Source organism: Anas platyrhynchos, chromosome 4 (genome assembly GCF_047663525.1).
Source record: "Anas platyrhynchos isolate ZD024472 breed Pekin duck chromosome 4, IASCAAS_PekinDuck_T2T, whole genome shotgun sequence".
In the NCBI taxonomy this organism is placed as follows: Eukaryota; Metazoa; Chordata; class Aves; order Anseriformes; family Anatidae; genus Anas; species Anas platyrhynchos.
Genome location: NC_092590.1, coordinates 67,551,980 through 67,576,719, shown reverse-complemented (window position 1 = coordinate 67,576,719; position 24,740 = coordinate 67,551,980). Strand labels below are relative to the sequence as shown.

Sequence of the window (24,740 nt, the reverse complement as noted above, 5' to 3'; positions counted from 1 at the left end):
GCAAAATGCTTTGCCCTCTATTTTCCCTTCTTCCTAATTCTGGAGCATCCTGGCTGACCTCTTTATGGTGAGGAGTAAAGAAGTGGTGCCATGGGCATAGCCTGTGGAAGTTGGCTTTGGATTGCAAATGTTTTTCTTTGTCAAGGAAGATTCCTAGTGTCCAGGCATAGTAAGGCGGAAGTCTGAAGTTTCATCTCATGGCACAATCGTGAAAATAGTTTTAGCTTTAGGATACAGAAGGCCCGTGTTAAACTCCTTGCTGTCTCTATCTCTTTCTGTGAGAATTTATTTACAGTGCATATCAATTCCATACCTATAATGGGGGATAATAGAATTTTCCCTAACTTGTAGAGAACAAAGGCATTTTGTGCTATACATGCTCTCACTGGGCCACTTGTAGAAACACCTGGAGTACTGCCTTATATTTACCTATTTCTAGGCCTAGTATTTTAATGCAGCTTTTGAAGTCATAGCGTTCTTCTAGTTTAGGATCTTAAGCACAGTTTTGGTCAGAAAAAAATGAGAACTGTGAAGCAGCATCCTATAAAACTTTAACAGAACAAGACAGGTCTGCACCTGCACAAATATGTTTCCATCCTTCTAAGGAGATGTTTCGTCCATTCCTGCACGTCACCTCTCTATCAGAGGGGATCTTGGTTCCTTTCTAGTTCACATGTTACCAACAAGTTATCAGCTAAGCTTTGACTGCAGCATCTTAATTAATGGAGGCAGAGGGAAGCCACCAAGGCTTTCAAATGCCACTGTGGATTTGCAGTGCTCACAGTTAGCAAATTCCTGCTTTGCATTGTAAACTGAACTAATTTTGTAGTGTAATAGTAAATTATTAAGATTCATTGGTATCTTTTGTACCAGAAAGTATTGGTTCCTTGGGTAGATCAGCATGTGACCCATACAGATCCTTTCATCTGAGGATTTCAGACTTCTTACCAGACGTTAATTAATTTAAACTTCACAGCACCCTAGAGACTGAAGGAATACTGAACCTCACAAAGATATTTCTATATTTTGCAAAACATAAGCATGCTTAAAATTTCTAGGGAGTTTTTGAAGTCCAGAAGGCAGATGAAAGAGAAGAAAACCAACACATGATATCCATAACCACTAAAAGCCAGTTTTCCCTTGGGAAAGGGGTGGGTTTATCAATAACAGTCAAGTCCAACATTGGAAAATACACTTTGCATTTTTCTTATTTATTTTATAAATGCTGAATTTATAAACATTAGACTAGATAAGCAGAAAAGCACTAAATAGAAATATGTAATGTAATAGAAGTATATGATGTAGCCTATATATATTTTTAGTAATCAATGTGACTGATACAAATGTGTTGAACATTTAAATGGAGCTCTTCAGCTGCAACTTGAAATAGCCTCTTGTTCTGTAGATTGATCAACTGTACTATTTTTGTTGCTTGAAAATTAGCATATCAATATCTTTGGGAGATGTCTAATGGTAAAAACACTCAGAACAGTGGAGCAATTGATTGATTTTTAAAATAAAAAATGGTCAAAGTTGAAGTTGAAATTGCTATAGAAATGAGAAGTGATTTGTGTATTCATATATACTGCGTTTAAAATAATTTGTACTAGCATTTAAAAGATGTATTTGGATCACCCACACTGGGGAAAGTATTTTGGTGAAACACGTGAAGGAAGGAAAGGGGACAAAATGACAAATGATGCAGGAATGGAGGTTAGCAAAGTCTGTGGTGGCATCTGAAGTGCAGAAGCTTTGAAAAGCCTTTGGCTGCTCCATGAATAGATGAATGAAACAACTGATAAAAGGTCTTTTTTTTTTTTTTTTCCTTCTTAGTGGTATTTATTTATTTTTTTTCAGGGGAAGAGTTGGCATTTATTTTTCTGCCTAGGGTTGGCAGGTTGGGTGCATGGCTGGCTAAATTGGGAGTATACAGTATCAGGGAAATCTGCAGCTACAAACTGAGGAGCAACTGCATCTGAAATGTTTTAAACTTCTAATTGTTGGCTTCATAAACTCTTTGCTAAATAAGAGGCATCCTTATTCTGTCATCATGCTTCATGATCATATCCATCATCAAAAGGGAAGGGTGAACTTAGGTTTTGTTCCATTCTCTGAGATTATTTATTTTTTTTTATTTGTAACCCACTTTTCTCTCTTACCCTTGCAATACATTTCTCTTTGTTTTGTTTGTTTGTTTGTTTGTTTGTTTAATCAGTTATTTCTGCTGCTTTCCCTTGTTAGGAGGGCATTTTTTTTTTTATTTCACACAATGTTTTCTTTGCTGGAACTCATGATGTTGTACCAATGCATCACGGCCCACTCCCACAACAGGCCAGGCAGGTATCATTGGTCTTTCTTCTTATATAGTTAAGAAGCAACTTGGAAAACTGGCTTTAGTATCTGGATTGTTTCCTTGCATAGTCAAATTGTCAAGACTGACCTTCAGCAGTGAGCTATGAGTGGTTTTGGTCCATTCCACCTGCAAACTGCTGAGTTGGATACACATGTGCTCTGCAGGGTCTGTCAGCCAACAGAACCCTCAGACTCACTTGAGGGCATGGGATTTTCTTTATGAGTATTTTTTCCGTTAGCAACATTGGTTGGATGTGCAAGATTTAGGGACACGGACTGTTTTAGTGTGAGACTTGGCTGAGACAAGGTGCAGAAGTTTCTTTAAGGAATAGTTAGTGAAAGGGGAGTAACCACGTTCAGAATTCCTATGTTGACAGAAAGCTGTCTTTTCTTTTAAAGATAAAACAATCAAGTTATGGAAAATTACTGAAAGAGATAAGAGACCAGAGGGGTACAACTTAAAAGATGAAGAAGGAAAACTTAAAGATCTTTCTACAGTAACATCGCTACAGGTAAGCTGTTGTCTTTGTCCAAAATCCAGTTGTTCCTGTACAAAGAATGTAGTTATGTCTTACTAATTCAGTAAAAGATTTAAATATGTAAGTAGTGATAAGTATATATATGATTATTCTCATTGAAGTTTTAGCCGACTTGAATCTATTGCATGTTTTTCAAGACACAACTGCTTAATGATATAGTGGCCAGGACAGAAATGTTTCAACAGTTTATCATCAGTTTTATTTTTCCTTATAAAATTATCTCAACATGACTTAACATATTTTCACAAGGGATTCTGAAATGTCGTGTGCTGGAAGCAGTCTGCTTAATATTAAAGAGTGTACTCACCGCGTTCGGAGTAACTGAATTAGATAGTACAGCAAAGTTCAGTCTCATCTTGATTACAGTAGTATAAAAGAATCATCTCCTTTCTGAAGAGTGGGATTTGCAGTAGTTTGTGCTCCAGTGAATGCAAGGCTCTGCATTGCTGATGAATGCAGTCATGGAGCTCATATAAGCATGTATGATGTTGTAATAGAGTTTTGCTCTCAGACTGCAATGGCTGAATTCATTTCAGGCATTTTTCCAAAGGAAGTAGCTAAAGGTTATAACTAGAAGGCTATGTTGTATAAATGCTGCTATTTCATCCATGTTAAAAACAGTCAGCTCCCACTTCCAAACCAAACCAATATTATCTATTGTGAAGAAAAACCTCCAAAGTCAGAAGATCTACATGAATAGAATACAAATACAATGAAATACCTATTCTGTATGATTAAGCAAACAAAAATGTTTAGGATTGCTTATAACCTGAGAATTCAGAGAACCATTGTTTTGTTCCTTTAGCAGCAAGTTAAACTCAAAGCTTTAACTCTGTGTTCCTCTTTAAATGATCTTGTGGACTGATGTATGATAGATTTTTTCTGATGCATATTCAACCACATTAAATAGTCCTAATTGAGCTTTGCAGCCTGTCTGTGTTTAATGTTTTACCAACATGGAATAGATTGGCATTGTCTAGATATTGAAGCATGACACTGAAGTGACACACAGGGAAATAACAAGAGTGCAATGATCTTTGTTTTATAAGATTTCAGTGATTATGTTTTGCAGAGATTATAACCTTTTTGTCCCTTGTCTTTTTTTATGAGATAGAGATATCAAAAGAAATACTGTAAGTGATTTACAGAAAACAGCAAAGTCTTTAGTAAAATCAAATACTAGGAATTCATTGTTTGCTTGCTAGAGCCACAACCTCCTGCATATGTGGGACACTAGCTCTTGCTGTGAGACTGGCCTGCACTGTGGCAGCTGCCAGTGCCTCTCTTCCAGTGGTCCAAGCTTTCTGTCACTCTGCCTGGTTCTCCATGGCTCTTGTGTCTGTTCTTTCCCCTTGGCGAGGATGGCCTAGCCCAGCTATTCATCCATACAGAAATTCAATTTGCATACACCACTGAGAAATTTTATAATTTCACCATCTTTGAATACTTGCTCTCCATCAGACTCTCATCATGCTAGCAAAAAAAAAAATTAAAATTAAAATCATACTCTTCCTCTGATTTGTTTTTTTGGCAGGTGCCTGTATTGAAACCTATGGATTTGATGGTAGAAGTCACTCCCCGGAGAATCTTTGCTAATGGTCACACCTATCATGTCAACTCAATATCTGTCAACAGTGACTGTGAGACATACATGTCAGCAGATGATCTCAGGATTAACCTCTGGCATTTAGCAATCACGGATAGAAGCTTCAGTATCCTTTATTGTGGTTCTTTTCTCAGTGTTGATAGCATTAGTGGGGCTTAAGAGACCCATTTTAAAATATTTTTTCTGCAGATTTAAAAAAATAACCTTACACTTATCAGAAGCCCTGCAGTGTTTGCAACAGAAAGTGCTCAGATATGATAAAAGAAAGCTAAGAGGTTGCAAAATTCAGGAAATGCTGTGTGAAAAATAGCAGTCCTGGAGTTGGTTAATGACAAGTAAACAGGAAAGTGATGCTGACCAAATAACTATCCACCTGACTGGCATAATTTATACCATTATTTCCTGAAGATATTTCATGCTGAGCCACCCCACTTTTTCTTTTTTTTTTTTTCTGAAAGGTCTGTCCTTACTGTGTCAGTGTCCCCTGATCTCCATCATCCTTCTTCACAAAACCCTTATGTCTGAGATGTGCACAGTTTGGGGGTTAGGCTCAGCTGCTTCATGTGAGTTGTGTTTTGGGGTTAGTGCAGTTGTTGTGGTATCAAGCACTGGCATCGTCCTGAAAGCTGTGTTGTGGGATCATTCCAGTCACCTGTGAGGCTGCCCCAGCACTGCAGTGGGATGACTTGCAGGAGGAGCAGAATAAGGGGAACCAAGAAAAGTGATTCTCTGCATTTTGCAGAACATAAAGGAACCACTAAGACAAGAGATAGGTTATGAGGCCAGCTCAGAATATTGTCTCCCTTTTGTGATTTCTGCTGTTTTGTTTGTTTGTTTTGTATTTAGAAAGGAATTAGAAGACTATTTCTCCATGGAGGCATATGATATTAGATGATAAGAGGAAATTGTTCTGCTGGGGACAAATTCCTGAAAGAAAACTCCAACATGAAGGGGTGTTCTTTCTGTCCATAGCAGTCTTCCATGTTTCTTCCTTTATAAGCTTGTTTATCTATGGAGCTTGGCCCATACTCTGTTTCAGTCACAGTGAAAAAAAATATAAAAAAAAAATCATTAAATCAAACAACTATTGGTGTTCTTAAAAACAAAAACCAAATGTTTTTTGTGCCTTTGCAGTGTCAAATGACAGTTGCCTTTACCCTTTAGGATTGTAGATACTGTGAAATTGGAAGCAAATTGAGGAGATAGTCCTTTTCTGTCTTTCAGCTGTCTAGATTAAGTGAGCTCAATAGTGCCTTCTTTAATAAGATTGGGTTTTGGACCAATTTATATGTGATCTTTCAAAGCACAGCAGTATCTGCTGTTGATATCCAAGCAACTGCACTTCTGTCATTTCATAGAAGAGAACAGAGTGGGAAATTTTTTTGCCAGCACACCTGTGTGGAGTAGCACCACGGTTTCTGACAGCATCCTTCTCACTGTAGCTTCACCCTCCAGTCTTGTATCTGTCCTGGACACTTCTGTAGGTGCCTACTGTGTGTTTTCTTCCTTTCTTCTAAAGCAGAGCAGTGAGTCAGAACAAGCACAGCAATCTCTGTGTGTCTGTATATGATAACACTCCAGAATACTTATATGTTGTGTTAAAAGCCGTTTTATAAAGTATGGATTGCCAAGAGAAATATTTCTGACAACATAAAAAAAATAATATTTATATTTATTACAGTTCATGAGGACAACATGAGTTTTTATTAAGTCATTTCCCATGGTTAAGAGCTTAGTGACTGAAATATCAGCCCCAAATGAATTTTTAATCCCCAAGTGTGTGTAAATCCTTGAAAATAAAAGACTTGCTATGGGGGTATTGATACAATTAGAACAGAAGTTTTGTGAATGTGTTGGTGGTAAACAATTCTTAGCATTTATGCAGAGGCTTTTATTTTCAAATAATTTATATATATTGATCAGTTTGTCTTCACAAAAGGATAAAAGGCTGGTAGGGGGATGGATTTGTCTGCTGTTTTGTGGATGAGGAAACTGAGAAAGAAAGTTTAAAGAAATTGCTTGTGAAAGCTATAAATTTTGTAGTCTGATTAACATTTTATTTCATTTACTCTTTGTATGAAAATATTTTTATGCAGTCTTCCAAAGTGCTTGGCCTTCAAAGATGCTTTAAATTCTAGCAATATACCTGCAAAGAGATGGAAAACAGAGTCCTATGATCATAACTGCTGCGATGTGTCTTGATGGTACAGTATGGACACCAAAGATATATGAGATGGAGTAACTTTTTAGTATCTTTCTACTTCTTCTCCTGTATGATCAACTGTTGTATTCAGCCACAGCTGTGCAGACTGTTTTTTCAAGCATCAGCGTATTCCTGTTGTGGAATACTTAGTGATAAGAATACACACTGATAAGTAAGTTTTTTAGAGTTTGTGATTGAATCTTTAATTTAACTCCTGAAACACTGCATAGTTTATAGTAGCCTGTTCAATTTCTCAGGATGTTTGAGGATGTTTTAGGACTGCTGATGAAGCGAGAAATTCAGATTATGTTTGAGTTTTTGGATGGGAAACATTTTGTTGTATCTGATGCAGTAGCATCACACTATTGGGATAGTAATGCAGCTAATTTTGGGATAACTGGATTTCTGTGCTGGATTCAGGTACAGGTCTTGCTGCTTCTTGTTGGTACATGTGAAAAAGCACTTGGCAGAATTGTCATAAGAGAGTTTAGACAGCAGTAGGAGAGAATATTTGATAAAGAGATGGTTAATATTAGGGGGCAAACTGTATTTGCTATATTGGCCATAGTGGCAGCAGATTGACTTTTGTGCCTGGATACCACGTATTCATGAGTGTAGTTTGACTTAAACAGACTGTATTCACTTCTGCTTCAGACAGTAGAGGTTGTACCTGTACTCTGTTGTCTGACCCAGAGCAACAGGCAGATTACTTTTACTTAACTCTTTGACAAACAAAAAAGTTAAGGTAGGCATGCCAAACTAATAGGTACAGAGTATTGCTCATAGCAAGGGATTACTGGACAATCAAAATAACTGGAAGAAGGGAATGAGTAAGGTAAACATGTATCAGATATCACAGAATCACAGAATTGTCTAGGTTGTAAGAGACCTCAAGATCATTGAGTCCAACCTCTGACCTAACACTAACAAGTCCTCCACTAAACCATATCGCTAAGTTCAATATCTAAACATCTTTTAAAGACCTTCAGGGATGGTGACTCCACCACTTCCCTGGGCAGCCCATTCCAATGCCTCACAACTTTTTTCACATTACAAAAATAAATAAAAATAAAAAATATATAAAAAATAAATTACTGTTATTATTATTATTCCAAATAGTGCCTTGCAAGTCCTTGTAAAATTGCAGGGGCATGCTTTCTACTAGGTTTTGAAATCTGTCCAATACAGAAAACGCCTTTCTGTCCTACAGAAAACCCAGTTACATAAAACTCTCCTGGAAGTAGATTAGCTTCTGGTAAAAGCATCGGGCATGCAAGTCACAATTAGGACTAGACATATTAAGATGAAAAAATTCTGCCAAGTAAACAGTTTAAATTATAAATGAATGTTGCTGGGCTTGGTGCCTTCTGCTATACAGCTAGGAGGACAGGCAGGAGAAGGCTGAAGCAGTTTTAAAAATGCTTGCTTCACACCTTTTTATTAAATGTAAAATGGAAATGAAACATTTTTATTTATTTATTTATTTATTTTACGCCCAAGGCTTGATTCCTTGAAGTACATGTTTACATGTAGAACACTAAATAGAAAATATTTTGGTCTGAAGTGGCATTTGTTGATAAGAGATCTGGCAGTGATACGTATTTGTCTTTCTACTTTCCCTCAGAGACAGCACTGCTCCATATAATGAACTGCAATCTGTTTACCCAAGAGGCTGGTTGTGACAATGACACAACAAATACAGTGGTGGAGTTTCTGGACATTCAGCTCATGTTTGAACATCTTTAAAAATTACATGGGAAAGGCTGGAGAAAAACTGTCAGATTAGCAGTGATATGCTAGGGTTTTTTCACGTAAAGTAGTTTATCTTGTAGAATTTTATTTGAGAACAGTTGGTTTATAACCATTCTAGCAGTTTTACAAATCACTAAGAATTATTTATTTCTTCAGAAACAAAAAACCAAAGCAATGCAGATCTTAAGTTAATTCTCTTGCTGGCCTCCTTGGAAAATATATTAATTCAGCTTTGCAAAATTTGACCAGAATATGTGCTTTAGATAAAGCCTTAGGCAAATCAAATGCAATTAGTTGTTTTCTGGTTTGCTTTTTTTATTAGCATAAACACTATCTGGGGTGAAAAGCAGAGAAGTGAATTTTGTGCTATGGATGTGTAAATTTTCATGAGGCATATGCAAGACTTCTGTACGGTGCTTCCCACTTGCAAGCAGATTTGCTCAGTATTGTTTGGGCAGGAGGAGGCAACGGAGAGAAGGTGAGAGGAAAGAAGGGGGAAGGTCAGCTGGTAAATAATTACTCATATAAGGCTTTTCTTTGCTGAAAGGTTTTATGTGTTTGGTTGTGTTATGGAGAGTGAGTCTCACTGTCCTTAATTATAGATGATACTCTTCAATGGAAAAGAAGTGAGGGAAAGGTTGCTGTATTTGTTAATGCTGTCTGAAATGGCATAGCAGTGTTGCCCATAGCTTAAGCCTTTAGATAAGTCATCTTGGGTGTAGTGAATGAGAAAGCAGGACTGCTGGAAGCATACTGATAAGGCTTACTTCACATCAGCAGCAATCTTTGGACTATCTAGCTGCACTAAATATTCTTTATGAGAATGTGTTTGTATCGCTCATAGAACTGTGTAGCTCATAGCACTTGAACTCCCTTCATTTCCTGGTAGCACACTATTTCACTCTGGAGGCTGTCATGGCATTGCTATGGAAACAACATCACCGTTTCCAGCATGTACTCATCTTGAGACTCATCTTGACTAAAATACTCATTTCTCAGTCAGATCAATATAGTCCAGTGTTATCCCGTTTTAATAAAAAATTCCTTCTTCTGTGTCCCAAAAGGGTTAAGCTAATTAGCAAATCACCATAGGGCCTTCTTATAGTCTAATATATTCCAGCATTTGAAGCATATCATGGATAGTCAGATCGTTAGGCACTGTATCTTGGGGAACTTAATTTACTTACAAAGCAAACAACAACAATAAAAGCAAAGAAACAGTAAAACCAAAACATCACAGTACATAGTTGGAGACCAAGTTTGTGGCAGCCCCTTGTTCACCTGTATAACGTGGGGCTATTAACATCGTGCTCTGGGGGCAGCCGACAGGCTGGGGAAGATATCTAGTCTAACAAAATTCCAGTTACCTGCCTTGGTGCTATACATTTGAATGATAAACTGAAAAAAAATATGCAGTATTCTCTTAGCATTCATGGAACTGGAAGACGACAGGTTTATGTCCTTGAGTGAGATAAGGTTGCTTCTATAAAAATTCCTCAGACGCGATGACTGTGCACAAGCTGTATTCACAATGCATTTTCCATGCTCACAAAAAATGCCTTCACTGTATGAGAACCTGCTCCTGCCCCCACCCCAGCTCAGTTTTCCTCAAGCATACACATTCTGTTTGGAGAGTTTGCAGATGTTATTTCTCTTCTTTTGAGAGAAATGTATGATATATTTTAGTACTTCCTATTCTATCAAGAAAGTTTCTGCCACCTGCATCAGGGGCTTAAAAGGTATATACTGTACTAGGAAGCCATGTTCTAGCAGAGTTGCTACCAGCTAAATTTGAGTAGCTTTTCCTCAAATTTGTGGTGTTCTTGTATTCTTTACTTCCTGGAGTCCCCCCTTCTCCCACATGCGTTGTCTCTGTCTCTCTCCTTTAAAGGCAAAGTGAAGATGTCTGCAAAGCTAAAATCACACCTGTAAGTCAGAAGTAGGGGATTGCAGAAAGGATTGCAGTATGTACAAGCTATCTGTACAGTTTGGCAAGCTCTTTTAGAGTGTAGCTGTTGAGGAATGGTTGCTTTGCTCTCCTAATTAAAACACTCCTAACTAAGGGAAAAAAAAAGCTATTTTCAACAAGCTGCTTAGATTCTGGATTGATGTAATGTACTCTTTACTTTCTTTTCTTTCTTTCTTTCTTTTTTTCTTTTTTTTTTTTTTTTTTTTTTTTCAGTGGGGTAATACTGGCCTTGTAAAAATAAGAGCTGACAGTAGGGAATGACTCTGTCAGGGATTGTAGTGATAGGACAAGGGGTAATGGTTTTAAACTTAAAGGGGGTAGATTTAAGTTAGATATAAGATATAAGGAAGAAATTCTTTACTGTGAAGGTGCCGAGGCAGTGGCACAGGTTGCCCAGAAAAGCTGTGGATGCCCCATCCCTGGAAGTGTTCAATGCCAAGCTGGATGGGGCTTTGAGCAACCTGGGTTGGTGGGAGGTGTCCCTGCCCATGGCAGTGGGGTTGGAACTGGAATTTACAACTATCAAAAGTTTATGCATCCTCCTAGGAGATACAAGAGTTGGGAAGGTGACAATCTCTGTTAGACAAGGTAAGAGTTAAAGTAACTTTAAACAGTGTTTTTTAGAGAAAAAAAAAAAAGCCATGGTGAAATGTGCTTTGGCCTCTCTTCCTTTTTTTTTTTTCATGAGTCAATCAGCATTTACTTTATATGTTTGAGGCCTAATTTAACATTGCAAAATGTGATGATTTTGATGAAGTCCAATAATCATTTTGTTTAAGCTGAAATATAAACTACATACCAAACATCACTGAGGTGTACAAGCAAAGCTAGATAGAGTTCCAATATCAAGATTATGTATGCACCATAAAAAGACTTAATATAGATTAAATTGGAGAAATAACTTAGAATAAAACCCTATCATCATTTTAATGGAGCTGTTAAGCAATATTACTAGATATCAATGATCAAATAAAGCCTGTTTTTCTTTAAGCTGTTTTATATTCTGTAGGGGTCTACACTAATTAGATATGTAATAATAGATAAATAATAATTAAGAAGAATAGAAAAAGAGGAAAGAATTCGCTGACTGTTAGACTGGGGACCACACTGACTCCATGGGTATGTAATTAAACAATGCATCTGGCACCTGTTCTTCATAACCACTGTAGTCAAATATAGCATAAAATGAAGAATTTTAAGCTTTAAAAAAAAAAATATCTCATAAGACTACTGAAACGAGGATTTTTTGAAATGTGGTAGCTGGGGAAATCCTTGATGTGTGTTTCTGCTGCCTGATAGGAATAATACAGTAGGGATTATTTTATTTAAATCGCACAATGTGTGTTTTTAGTGTCAGCTGAAGACTAAAATTAATGAAAAATTAAGTATGTATAACTGTAAGTTGCTATCATCTCTGAACCATATAGAATCCTGATAGTAACAGGGCTTTTCCTAAACTCTCACCAAATTCATCTGTAAGAAAAATGCTGTGTCACTAGAGTAAAGTGCCAGGAGGAAACTGCAGTTCTAAAGTCACTGAAAGGATTTTGTCTTATAGCCACTGACATAGATGTAGCTTCTACAATACTGTTATTCAGAAGAATACAGGCATTGAATTGGTTCTGCTTCTGTTGAGGTAAAACTATGCCCGACGCAAGGACACAGCATTATCTTTAACATGATCATAATCTACTGTAGAATATCATAATTGATTACAGTGTTTAAGCTTTTCAGAGCCAAGACGGTCCTGTCTTTATCTTGTGCAAATTGTGGACTTTATCTATAACTAACTTAAGTGATTCAAGTAATAGATAATAATTCTAAGCAGTAAGGCTGTGTGAATAGTGACCCCAAGAACCTTAAGGGTGATTTGTTTTCAAGAAATACAGTAAAGTCTCCTCATCTTTTAGGAGACTCTGATACCAGATCCTGAGAGCTATGAAAATGATGAATAAATTTGCAAAAGTGGTCTTCGAAACTTTTGTTTGATTTTGTTTCTTGCCCAAGGTTACCTCATGATGCTTGTCAGAAACTACTGCATTTTAACTGTTCTCATCACTTTAAGTTGACTCATATCTCAAGAATTTGACTATCTGCCAGTCAGACAGAATTGGATGAAAAATCACATCTGATAGCTAAAGGTGAGAGATCAGTGCTAGTTAAACAGTATTTTAGCATCGAATCACTGTCTGAGACCATTCTGCCAGACTGCTGAAATGTTCATTGTAGTGAAAGCAAACAATACATGGCTGGAGGATCAGATATCAGTGTCTTCAGGGCATGGGATAGAACTATGAAAATATTCCCTATCTAGCTGTCCTCCAAAAATACACAAATCGAAAGAGTTGAGCCTGACTGTGAAAAACTAATTATAGCTGAGGCCTTTGCATTCTTGGCAATGATGAGTCTTTTCCTTTTTCTGGAATTGTTTTTAAAGAAGTTAATTTAAAGTGATTTGAGCATAGCTATAGCCTTGGGATAATTACTGCACTGCAGATTTATTGTTTAATAAAAATATTAATTTGTTAATCAGAATACCTAATTTTCTTACTTATCACTCCTGTCCACACACTATTTGAATGAATAAGTATGTGATTCAGTTATCCTTTTAATGGATTTCTCCTTTATCTAGACCTCCATCTTCTCTAATGCAGTTGTCCCCAAATAAAGATGCGTACCCATTATGTAGTTGCTGCAGAGGTAAGGAAAAACATAGCCAGCGGCATTAAAATAAACTTGGTTTTTAGAACCATACAAGGAATTGCAAAAAAACAAAAAAGAAAATTGTCTGGAGTTGCAGCAGATGATAAAGCATAGCGTGAAATCCTGAGCCCATAAAAGCCATGTCAGAACCCTTTAATAGTGCACTAAAGAACAGCACTAGGATTTCACTGTGTTGGTATATTTGTAGAGTGATAAAGGTGACACAACTATAAAGGACACTTGGAATTTTACAATAGGTACAAAGATATCTTTTCACAGATCTCCACAGAGTTAATTGCTTTCCAGTCTACTTGGGACTGTTCTTCTGCTTGTAGCAAACAAATATCCATTTTGCACCAGAAATGCCATTTAAAATCCCATGACCTCAAGCTTTCTCAAGTTCGTTACTGTTGGAGAGAGAAACAGCACTTAGAAGAGATGAAATTGATGTTAACATCATCAGACAGATTTTTTCACCCTAGCAGTTTATGCCATGAGATTTTTCAGGTTTTATCTGGAATCTGAGATCCTTCAGCAGAGAGGGACTTAGAAACCATAGTAAGAGTATTAAATTGCAGCAAAAAGGTCTCATCACAGAAATGATACTCAGCTAAGTAGCACTCACATTTAGCATAACATGACTGCAGTCAATGAAGTTATTTCTGTGGAAGTGGGTAACAAGATTCAGTCCAAGATTTATTGTCCTGCTAATTTTATTTCTTCAGATCAGTTTTAATCAGTACGGTGTCAATGTGGAAGATTTTAAATTGCATGCTTCTGTTTCCTCCTGGATTAATGTCTCACTGAAGCATTTTTAAAATGAACCATTCTCTATTGTCATGGGTGCAGGCGGTGTGTCCAACCTGAAAAACACGTATTATGAATTTATTGAAAGTTAGAGAGAGAAAAAAAACATTTACACAGTTCCAGGTACAATTATATGAAAAGATAATGTATAAATAATTCAATCAGCTCTGCCAGAGGGGAGAATTCTTTTAAATGTGTCTAATTATTCTCATTCCCTTGTGAGTTTGGACTTGAAATTAACCTTGCAAAGCACAGTCTTTTGTGGAGTATTAATATAAAGAAGAAAATGTAACTTGCTGTGTTCATCAGCTAAAATCTTTTAACTTGAAAAGCATTCCACAGAAGAATGGAGAGATAACAAAAATGCCCACGCAGTCATCTGAGTTATTGAAAGCCACGTAGTCTGTACCTCAGTGCTCTGAGTCTTTAAAACCTGAGGCCCTGGAAGTTTTTTTTTGTTTGTTTGTTTTTGGTTTTGTTTTTGTTTTTGTTTTTTTTTGCTATTGAGGTAGCTGGGGTACTTCTTATTAATACAGACATTTCAATTTTTCATCTACTATCATAATACGCACTGGGAAGGATTGCACTGAAGTGGTGCCATTACATATGAAATTACGATACTTTCCGTTTAGGGAGTTCACTTTTAGGGCCTTTGGAACAAAAATGCTCTTGTAAATAAAAGTCATGTTAATTTAAACAAAGTGACAGGACCAGAGTTAAGGCTAAGTCTATTGTGACTGTTTTCATAGTGAGTAGTTATGTGGCTTGTCTGGAATCAATGTTCTGAAAAGAGATCAAGCAAACAAACAGACAGCTCTGAATATCGAACTCCTTTGCCTCAGAGATAACCTGCATGTTTCAAACTTCCAGAATCCATATTTCTCTGCAGTGCCTAGAGACAAAGCTGATGGGCATTTTTGTAAATCCTTTCACATAGATTAAGCAACTAGCTAATACTCCTGCCAAAAGGTTTTAATAGGTGTCATATAATTTAATAGAGATGATTTTGAAAACTTTCACTCTGGAGATTCTCATGAGAACTGAATCTCTTCCTCATTTTCATTTTCACATTGCTGATTTTCAGGGATTTCTTGGCAGCGCAAAGATGCTTGCATGCAGAAGTGTCTGTATAAATGCTAAATTGAAGCCTTTATTACTATTTTTAAAATAACTGTTTTTCAGAAAAATCTAGATTTTTTAAAGATAGATTTATTTGACTACTTCTATAACAAACATGCAGGGAGGGGGAGAGCATTATGCTCTAAAAGACGTTTCTAGGTAGCTAGATTCTGCAAAAAGAGAATTAGTCCTTTGATTTCAAATATAAATTCACTTAAAATTTTACTTCAATATGGTATAAATACTGCTGCACTCAGGATTTCCACAAGGTATGTAGAAGAATAAATTGCATATAGGGAAGTAAGAATCCCCACCAAAATGCTCTAAAGAGTCTATACCCTCCAGCTGGAAATTCTGTACCTGCCTCTTAATAGGCAGGTCTTCCTACACCGCATGAGATTCTAATAAGTATAAAGAAATACATTTCTTTATAGTATTGTCTGTTAGTGCATAGACTATTCTTAAAAAAAAAAAGAAAAGAAAAGAAAAAAAGAAAAAAAGAGAGAGAGAGAGAAAGAAAAAAAAAAAAGACATTTTATTTCTGGTTTCCCATAAGTTCTGTGGGAGGCAATCCCTGGCAACTTCAAAGATGCAGTTCAGTGAGTTATATTTGTTGTATTTCTCTGTACTTTGGGAGACTGCATTCAGCAAACCAAGTAGATCCCTCTCAGTTCTTTTCTAAATATCTTGATATCTAAATATCTCGTGACTGGTATCTGCTATCTTCCAAATATAACATTAAGCATTCCACAACAAACAATTAACATGCAAATCTATCAACTACATGACTTTGAGACCTGTCAGTGATTGAGTACTATACACTGAAAATTGCAGATGTGCCTTTAAAATGACTGGTCTTTTCTGTTGACTCATCCACTTGATTTTGCTCTCAGCTGCATGTATATACAGAAAATAATTTCTTTGCTCTTGAAAAATTAAAAGACGCACGTGGTTGCAGCTAAAACAGACGTGACTGTGTCTACAGAAGAAAATGTGTGTGTTCTGCTGTAAAAAGCAGGCTGAAAAATCAATTTTTAATTGCATTAAAATTTTCCAGTTGCTAATTCTAAATTCTTAAAGTAAATTAATGGTTGCAATGTGTATGAATAGGCATATATATGAGAAAGTTAGCATGCCATTTGTGCCATTGCAGTTCCAAAAGACAAATGTGATGCTAACAGAAAAACCTCTCAAAAAACTTTGCCATGTCATGCCTCAGTCTCTTATCGAGAGAGCATTGACCCTGACACTGACTCTCCTCTGCTTTGAACTTAACAAATGGAAAATGTTTCCTTTTACTACTTTTAGTTTCTTCCTGAATATCTCCAATTCTGAATTAAATATGAGACTAAATCCAGGAAAGGTGCCTTTGGTTCAGAGATTTGGGATAATGTATTTAAGGTCCGTTGCTGGTTCCCTGTTTAGGCTTGGATGAATCTTGTTAGTCCCTTAGTCCTGAGGGTCTCTGGTTCCTGTTAGCTGCCAGTGAAATGAATGAAATCTTGCTTTCTAAACATGTTTAAAGGGTCTGAATATTCACCTCTCTGCTCTTCATGGGTTTTTAAGTTTTATGGTGTTAGAAAACACAAGTAGAGAACTAAATTGGACATGAATCTGGCTGCAGCTGTAGCTATTAGCTTGTGAGGAAACATGGGCCACCTTTTGCACCAACAGTGTTGCCCTCAGTATGTGTGATGCCATTGCCCAAGGAGCACCGCTGCAGCACACAACCCTCATATTATCTATGTCATAAAAATGCTTATTATTATCAGTAAGGCAGAGGATGTGCTGAATATATCAGTGTTCAGTTCTGTGTTCAGTTTTGGGCCCCTCGCTACAAGAAGGACATCGAGGTGCTTGAGCGGGTCCAAAGAAGGGCGACGAAGCTGGTGAGGGGCCTGGAGAGCAAGTCCTATGAGGAGCGGCTGAAGGAGCTGGGCTTGTTCAGCCTAGAGAAGAGGAGGCTCAGGGGTGACCTTATTGCTCTGTATAAGTACATTAAAGGAGGCTGTAGAGAGGTGGGGGTTGGCCTGTTCTCCCATGTGCCTGGTGACAGGACGAGGGGGAATGGGCTAAAGTTATGCCAGGGGAGTTTTAGGTTAGATGTTAGGAAGAATTTCTTTACTGAAAGGGTTGTGAGGCACTGGAACGGGCTGCCCAGGGAGGTGGTGGAGTCACCATCCCTGGAAGTCTTCAAAAGACGTTTAGATGTAGAGCTTAGGGATATGGTTTAGTGGGGACTGTTAGTGTTAGGTTAGAGGTTGGACTCGATGATCTTGAGGTCTCTTCCAACCTAGAAATTCTGTGATTCTGTGATTCTGTATCTCTGGGTGAGCTAGATCTCAACAGTACCTTAGTTTTTATATCACTTGTTTACCTAATTGTATTACTTGTTTAACCTTACTTGTCTGCCTAATTCTCCGTCATGACTAGTCCTAGCTGAGTAGCTGAAAGCTTCATTGCTGCTGCAGCCTCTTGGCTATTACTGTGGCTTTTCTTCTTCCACTAACATCTCTTTTTCATCTAATTTAGGCTGTAATCTTTGAGTTATAAGAAACCTCAGAAGTTCAAAGAACGTTGTTAACATTACTTAGTCTCTGTATGCACTTTGTACTTGCTCTTTATATTATGAGCAATCCTTTTGCTTTGTGTTTGCCCAGCACCTAACGTAACTGATCATGAGTTGGCTTTCCACATAGGCCTAAAAGGTCTGTAGCATTTTCACTCTTTCTCTATCTCATAATCCTGATGAAGAAAACTGAAGAAAAATGCAGAAAAAAAGAAGCTGGAACCCTTTGTACTATCATAATGGCACCATATAAATGCCTTTGATGGAAGCATTTTCTTGCCAATCCACATCAGCAAATTCCCACCAGTGTGGGACTGTTGCCAGATTTCCCAACTCCAATACAATATCTTGAAGAATCATTATTGTAAAGACCATAGAATTAAAAATGGAATTGGGCTGACATTTTACTACTAAGTCATTTTCAAGTATGGATCAATACCTTGCATTAGCAGATATTAGGTACAAAGCAGCTTGAAGGAGCACTCTTATGCAGCAGTTTCTTTTTTTTCTTCTGTGGTTCAGAAGAGTCAAATGGTACAGACAATGTAATTGCAACTCCCCGGGCTTTTAATAAAGCCCATATAGCACATGCTTTTAGTAAAGCAGTGGAAGAATGCTGCATGATAAAAAGCATTGACATTGTGGCTATTAGGAGTACTTAGAGTATAAATACCGGGTCATCTCTCTGCCTAAGGTAAGAGACTGGAATTGGACGAAAAGGCCAAATTCATTAACCTATTGATAATCCATTCCAGAGACCCTTGACTCTTGGACAACAGGTCTGAGAGTTAGAGATTCAAAAGCTGCACTCTATCCAGTGGTGTCCATACAGTTGTGACATGCTTATAGTGGAATTGTCCTTCAACAGTGAAAACATAAACAATGTCTTTAAGAAATAAAAAGAAAGGAGCAAGGAGGAAACTATGTAAAAGTTAGGGCCTGCTTCTTTCTTTCATAGTAAGTTGATGCAATCACATCATGGTGTTATCAAGCATACTGAGGCCTGATTCTGTGCCCGCTGCTCAGAAATATATACAACCTGCAAGAAAACTGTGGGCATTTGGAACTAATGCTCTCAGTTGACGCATGGAATAGGAATGATATAACCACCATGTAGGAAGTGTAAAACTGGTAGAGCTTGATTTGTAAGCATCACAGTTCCCTCCTTATAATGAAAATGGTGTGCACTAAATGACTAACAGAGGAAATCACTCGGAGAAATGCTTATATTAAAACAGTGTAGAGCCTCAGCAGGACCACAGCAATCAATTACCCTAAAGTGAAGCCCTGGCAGCTTCCATGAATTGCTATTGATTTCAACTCCTAGTCAGTGAATCTTTCTAGGTCTAGGCTAGAATGTAGGTGTGAGATGCAGACAAAATTAGGAGCAGGAACAACCTCCTGTGAAAAACACAGGGAACAGCCAGGTTGGGAAGATGTGTTATGGTGAATTTTATTTTTTTGGAAAAGTGTGCAAATTTCAAAATACCAAGTCCCACTCAGGGGTAAAAATGAAGTGTCAAAGCAGAATATATTGAAATAAGAAAGATGAGGACATTTTTTTTCTTATAAAGTTATTATGGAAAATTCTGTCTGGCTTTCTAAATAAAGTCTCTGCTCTGCATTGCAGTTGAATAAAGGGGGTTCAGTTAAATTAATTTCTGTAGCCTGAATCCAAATATACCACTGATTTCCTTCCTATAATGAACCCACAGACCTTGCAAAAATGATTCCAAAATAATGATGTAAGATTCAGTCCCTTATGTGCTATAACTTCTGAATTGCAAGTTTGGCTTCTACAAAATTCAGTTTCTAATAGTATTCCTTGATGGTTTCCAGAAGATAAAGCAGCTGTTTGTTTATGCATACTGTTCACTTCAAAGGGAATTTAATCTGTTTTGAGGAAACTGCTATGTACACATTATCATACAAGGAAACTCATTCTGGAGCCTTTTTTGCTCAGCAGGAACCTTATGTATTTTCCACAGTCTTGTTATACACGTTTTGGCATGAACATAAAGCAGGCATGCTCATTTATATTCTAGCTGATCAAATGGAGAAGGCTGAACAATGGACATTTTGGATCAAGGTGAGGGCCATCTTTGTGACCTGCCCTAAAAGAGACTTCATGGATCAACATCTCACAGAAGGGAATATTTTTGGTAGACCAGTGGCCCAAAGGCAGTGCAACAGATCATCTTCCTCTTATTATCCTCATTTTAATATCAGCTGCACAACAGCAGACAAAACACTGGACTAGAACTAAACAAACCATATAACTGAAGTCGGCATTCAGTTTTCATCCCTCATATTGTGTGCTCTTGCAGATTGCTAGTCATGCCTTTCCTTATGCTCTTTCCTACTTCCTCTTGCAGTGTTTTGCTTCCCTTTCTCTCCTCCCTCAGATCTTTCCCTACAGCCTCATTCCCCCTCTCAGTCAGGTCCTGGCCTGCCTGCTAGTTCTGCTGTGGTCTGCCTCTGCTGTTGGTAAAGGCGACCTAGTCAGCCTTAGCCAAAGCTCAACATTATGTTACCTGAGAGTATGTTTGTTGCCTTTAATATACTTAATTCCTGGTCTTGTAGCTCTACTAACCCAACTGTAACAACATCGTTTCTCACTATTGTGTGACCTTCCATTTCCATTTTGCTGTGAAGAGCATCTGCTGGCCTCTTCCTAGCTTTATTCCATTTCACTGAGCCAGGAAATGGAGGGGAGTCATGGTGTGTAAGATGGCAAACAGCTTGGTTAGGAGGAACTGAGACCTCTTTTATTTTTTTGAGCAACAAGATAGTTTCTTTTCCTTGTTTTAATGTTAATGACTTAAAAGTCTGCCAATGCACCCCAGTAGCTGCCAAGGCACCAGTTCAGCCTTCCCTCAGTGCAAGTATGTACTAGGGATGGAAATGCCTCCTTGTCATGCATGTGTGGGAGTGAAAGCAGCGTGAAGACCTTTCTCATTTTCTTAGGGAAATTCCTACCCTGTTTGGGCACAGGAACATCATTTTTTTGTTTAGGACAACAGAATTTTGTCCCTGTGTACTGCCACCAGTAGACTGTTAAGTGATTTGGTCTCTTAGAAAGCTTTGATCCTAGTTTTTTCCACAGACTGGAAATGGACCACATGACGTGTTACAACGGGACTCAGAAGTGACTGTGGTACTTCAGATGTAAGTCAACTGGGGAGAAGGACTGTGACCAAGTCAAGACATCCCTCCACAAGATACAATTGCTAGGAAGCCATTAGCATAGGAAGTGGCCTTACAGCTTTGTGCTTGCTAAAGGGAATGTTTTTCCCTTTAGCAATGGAATTTTCATTTGATCAGTTTTTGCCAAATTCCCTCTTCATTGAGCTCTTTGATTTCAGCAAATGGCCTGTTTCTGAAGCATGCTCTCTGGTCCAATTTTTAAAATACTTTTCTTCCATATGACATTGTGCTTAAAAAGAGGGGGAAAAGACACAAAGGGAAGATGGAAAAATAGAAATGCAAAGTGTCTCATGGGAGATGCTTGCCCTTACCATGTCATGCTAGTTTAAACACAGTTCCCACACATCACATGTCAAGCTGTACTTGATTGTTTTCAAATAGATGGCAAAAAATCATGAGAGGAGGAAAATGTTCTGTTGTGTGACAAGTTTTTCATTTGATACATTGGGTTCTGTAGCTGTCATAGCAAAGTCTGTTTTTTCATCAATTATTACAAATGTATCTGGAGTAAGTCTCTTCCCCATCTCTCTATTCCTTTGATTGTTTTATTTGATATAAGTGCTACTGTTTTTTTTCTAAATCTATTGAAACAATGAGTTTTCTGTGGTGCATTTGCTGTATGATCCTCACTAGGCAATGAGGTTCTTTCTCAGTGGAGATTTAGATCACATCTGGAAATGCAGTCTGTTTCAAGTATTTTATGCTTTTCTGGCAGGAGAATGGAATACTTAATTTCATTATTCAGCATAGGGTTATTCATTTCATACAATGAAGGGAAATTCATCAATATTGTCTTCAGCATCCAGAAAAATGATACTTACCATGACTGTTTCACATACTCTATTTATATTTTATATCTTTCTCATCACTCAGCAATTATTCATCTCTCTGCTGAGAGGTGAAATTCTTGTATTGAGTTACTATAATTTCTCTGAACTCCTGAAAGCAATTCAATCACTGAAAGCAATTGCTTTTACTTAAATATATTTCTTGAGACAGATTCAACAAATACCAATAACCGAATAAAGGTTATTTTTTCTGTTAATTTTCAAGAATATTTAGTGATGCTTTATAAGAGAAGCTAAATCAGTGTAGCTACATTTTAATATTCACTGCACTAATACTAATCACGATAGATTCTTGGAGATGGATGCAAAAATGATAGTGCAAGTAAGTGGGAATGCAGTTGAAGTGAAACATTAATTAATTCCCAGCCGTTATTAAATGTCACAAGGTATAGTTTTGCTGATATTTTCCTTTTCAAAGCACTTGGTTTAAAAACAAACAAACAAGCAAACAAAATCAGTGTGATGTATTTGTCTATGCAAAATCATCAAGGTAATTATCTATGAATCTTTCGTATTGTTATGCTTAGTTTCACTATAGTGTCTCTAAATCTGTGTGTTTGAGAAAGATCAAAGTATAGAGCATAACGTTGGTGATAAACTGTACCCTGTTCCCACAGAAATCAATTAAAGGTCTTCCATTGGGTAGTGGGAACAGTGGGAGCAGAAACCAGCTTAGTATCATGATATGTGGTTTCTCTTGCCATCACTAAAACAGCTTTTCTCATTTATCTTATCCTCTGAGATGTTTAAATTTTGAACATCAGCTGATTCAAATTTTATGTTTGGGGAATCCAGGCACTGAGATGATTTGTGTTTAGGGCACTGAAGTGGGATTCAGCAGATCTGGGTTTGTTCTGTCGTGCATTTCCCAGGTGGTCTTATGCAAATAATTTTTTGCCTCTCTGTGCCTCATCAGTAAAATAGGGTAATGCTACTCCTCGTGTTCGAAGGATTTGTTAACATTTGGATGGCTTATCTATAGTGGATTGCTGAGGGCCATATGAAAATGTACAATCTTATTTAAATATACTGCTTTACATATACATCCTTCTTTCATTTTATTGCCTCTACACCTGCTGCTTTCTTACAGCTGCCTCATGGGACTCTTTCATTCTTTTTTTTTTATCAGCAGTCTTCCACAGGCTGGCCTTCTCCTCCAAATACATGCTTGCTAGGTCTTCCCTGGGTTTTAAGCTCACCAAAGTAGGTAACATGTATGTGTGGATATGTATTACGTGTGTGTTGGAGAGGTCTTAACGCGAGTTGTGCTTCAGGTGGAAAATATTTGGTGATTCACCTGACAAGTCTGTGCTCGGAAAACTACATCTTCAATGTATTCTTGTTCCAGATTATGTCCATTTAAATGATTCATATATACACTTCGCAGTCGCAAAAATTCATATTGATGTCAATAGTGAGCGTCTTTTACATGAAAAAAAGAAGAAAGCCATTTCAGATACTTCTTTTGCAAGTGTTCAAAGCTGAGTAGCGAAATCAATACTGTGCACAATCTTATGTTGCAGTTAAATTTTTATTTTTTAGGAAAGTATATTATACTAGTAGATAATCACCCAAAAGTATTTCCATAAGTGCTTGTTTTTGTCCACATCTGCCTTTGCAAAAATGTATGTTTGTTTGAGACTTTTAACTTAAGTCACACATATATTTAGCTTAAGTTATGTGATTGTAAAATGCAGTGCATCTTTACTAGAGTGAGCAGCTCAGAGTTATACATTTGTTCCCTATCAATAAGTATTTGCTAGAGCAGTAAGGTCAATAGCAAATACAGGAGATTTAGCTACCTACTCTCTATTAGTTTAATGAAAGTGAGAATTCCAAATCTGAAATACCGAAATACTCTTTCTTGGATGTCCTTGTGTGCACGGTATAGGCAAATGTTGACCCACTAATGACACCTGCTCTAAAACTGTTCTTCAAGTTTAATCTGGATGGGGCAAACAGATGAGTATATCTTCATCTAAGAGCATTAAATTTATGGTTACTTTTTAGATAGCCATGCTTTCTTCAACAAGACAATAAGAGTCACAGTTAGCCTGCAGACAACTCCATTTTCCTTAATGAAACTTCCATTCAGACATTGTAGATATAAAGCCAGCCAACATGGAGGACCTGACGGAAGTGATTACAGCCTCGGAGTTTCATCCCCATCACTGCAATCTCTTTGTCTACAGCAGCAGCAAAGGTTCCCTGAGACTCTGCGACATGCGGGCATCAGCACTCTGTGACAAACATTCCAAGCGTAAGTCCTACCTTATATTTAGCTCCAGGTGTCATTGAAGTCTCCTTGTTCATGAACAGTTTGGAGATGTATGAATACCCCAATGTGTTAGCTTCTTAATTGCAGGCACAGTTGAAAAGAAAACAGAAAAAAAAAAAAATCTTCTCATCCATACAAGTATCATCTATGAGATTGATTAGTGTTGTGTCTGTGACTGGTCTCCCTTTTGATTCTTACTGAAGGCATTATTGAAGAATCCACAACTGTTTAGCAAAAGACAGATGATAACTAACAAATGAATTATTTGGGAGAGGGGTGTATTTAAGTAGGTGAGCCTACTGATTTGAATATACAGCTACTGTTCTAAATTCTGCACCAAGAAAATTCTGTCATTCAAACTCTCCATTTTCTGGATTCAAAAATGTTGGACCAGATGACCTCCAGAGGTCCTTTCCATCCTCAAGACTTCTGTGATTCTGTGATACTTTTTCAATAATGTGTTTGCATTGAAACAGAGAAAATAATTAATGCAATAAGTAATATTGAGCAACTCAAAACAAACAAACAAAAAAACCACACTATTGTGTTGTCATAGAAGATATCATCTGCTCTAATGTGATTTTATATATCCTGTATGACTGAGACAGAGCCACCAGTTCATGACAGTTTGTATTTGAAGCCTGTGTAAGAACAAGGAAGTACAATGTGAGGCTGTCTTTGTTCTCAAAGTAAGGGATGAAGGAAAATGTGTGTTTGTAACATCTTGCTATCAGGTCTTTGTAGCTCTTTGACAGAATATAGATTATCACACCAGTACTATGGCAAGC

At 37.3% G+C, this 24,740-nt stretch overlaps 1 protein-coding gene across 8 annotated transcripts in view; it reads left to right on the top strand.

Annotated features, from left to right (window-relative positions):
* The window catches only part of PPP2R2C (protein phosphatase 2 regulatory subunit Bgamma), a 184,717-nt gene that overhangs the window by 132,701 nt on the left and 27,276 nt on the right, over nt 1–24,740 (top strand). For all 8 annotated transcript variants that reach the window (XM_027457420.3, XM_072037795.1, XM_027457421.3 and 5 more), the window contains 3 exons: nt 2,752–2,864; nt 4,426–4,603; nt 23,770–23,934. In XM_027457420.3, the coding sequence (XP_027313221.1) occupies nt 2,752–2,864; nt 4,426–4,603; nt 23,770–23,934 (456 nt within the window). The remainder of the gene's footprint in view (nt 1–2,751; nt 2,865–4,425; nt 4,604–23,769; nt 23,935–24,740) is intronic.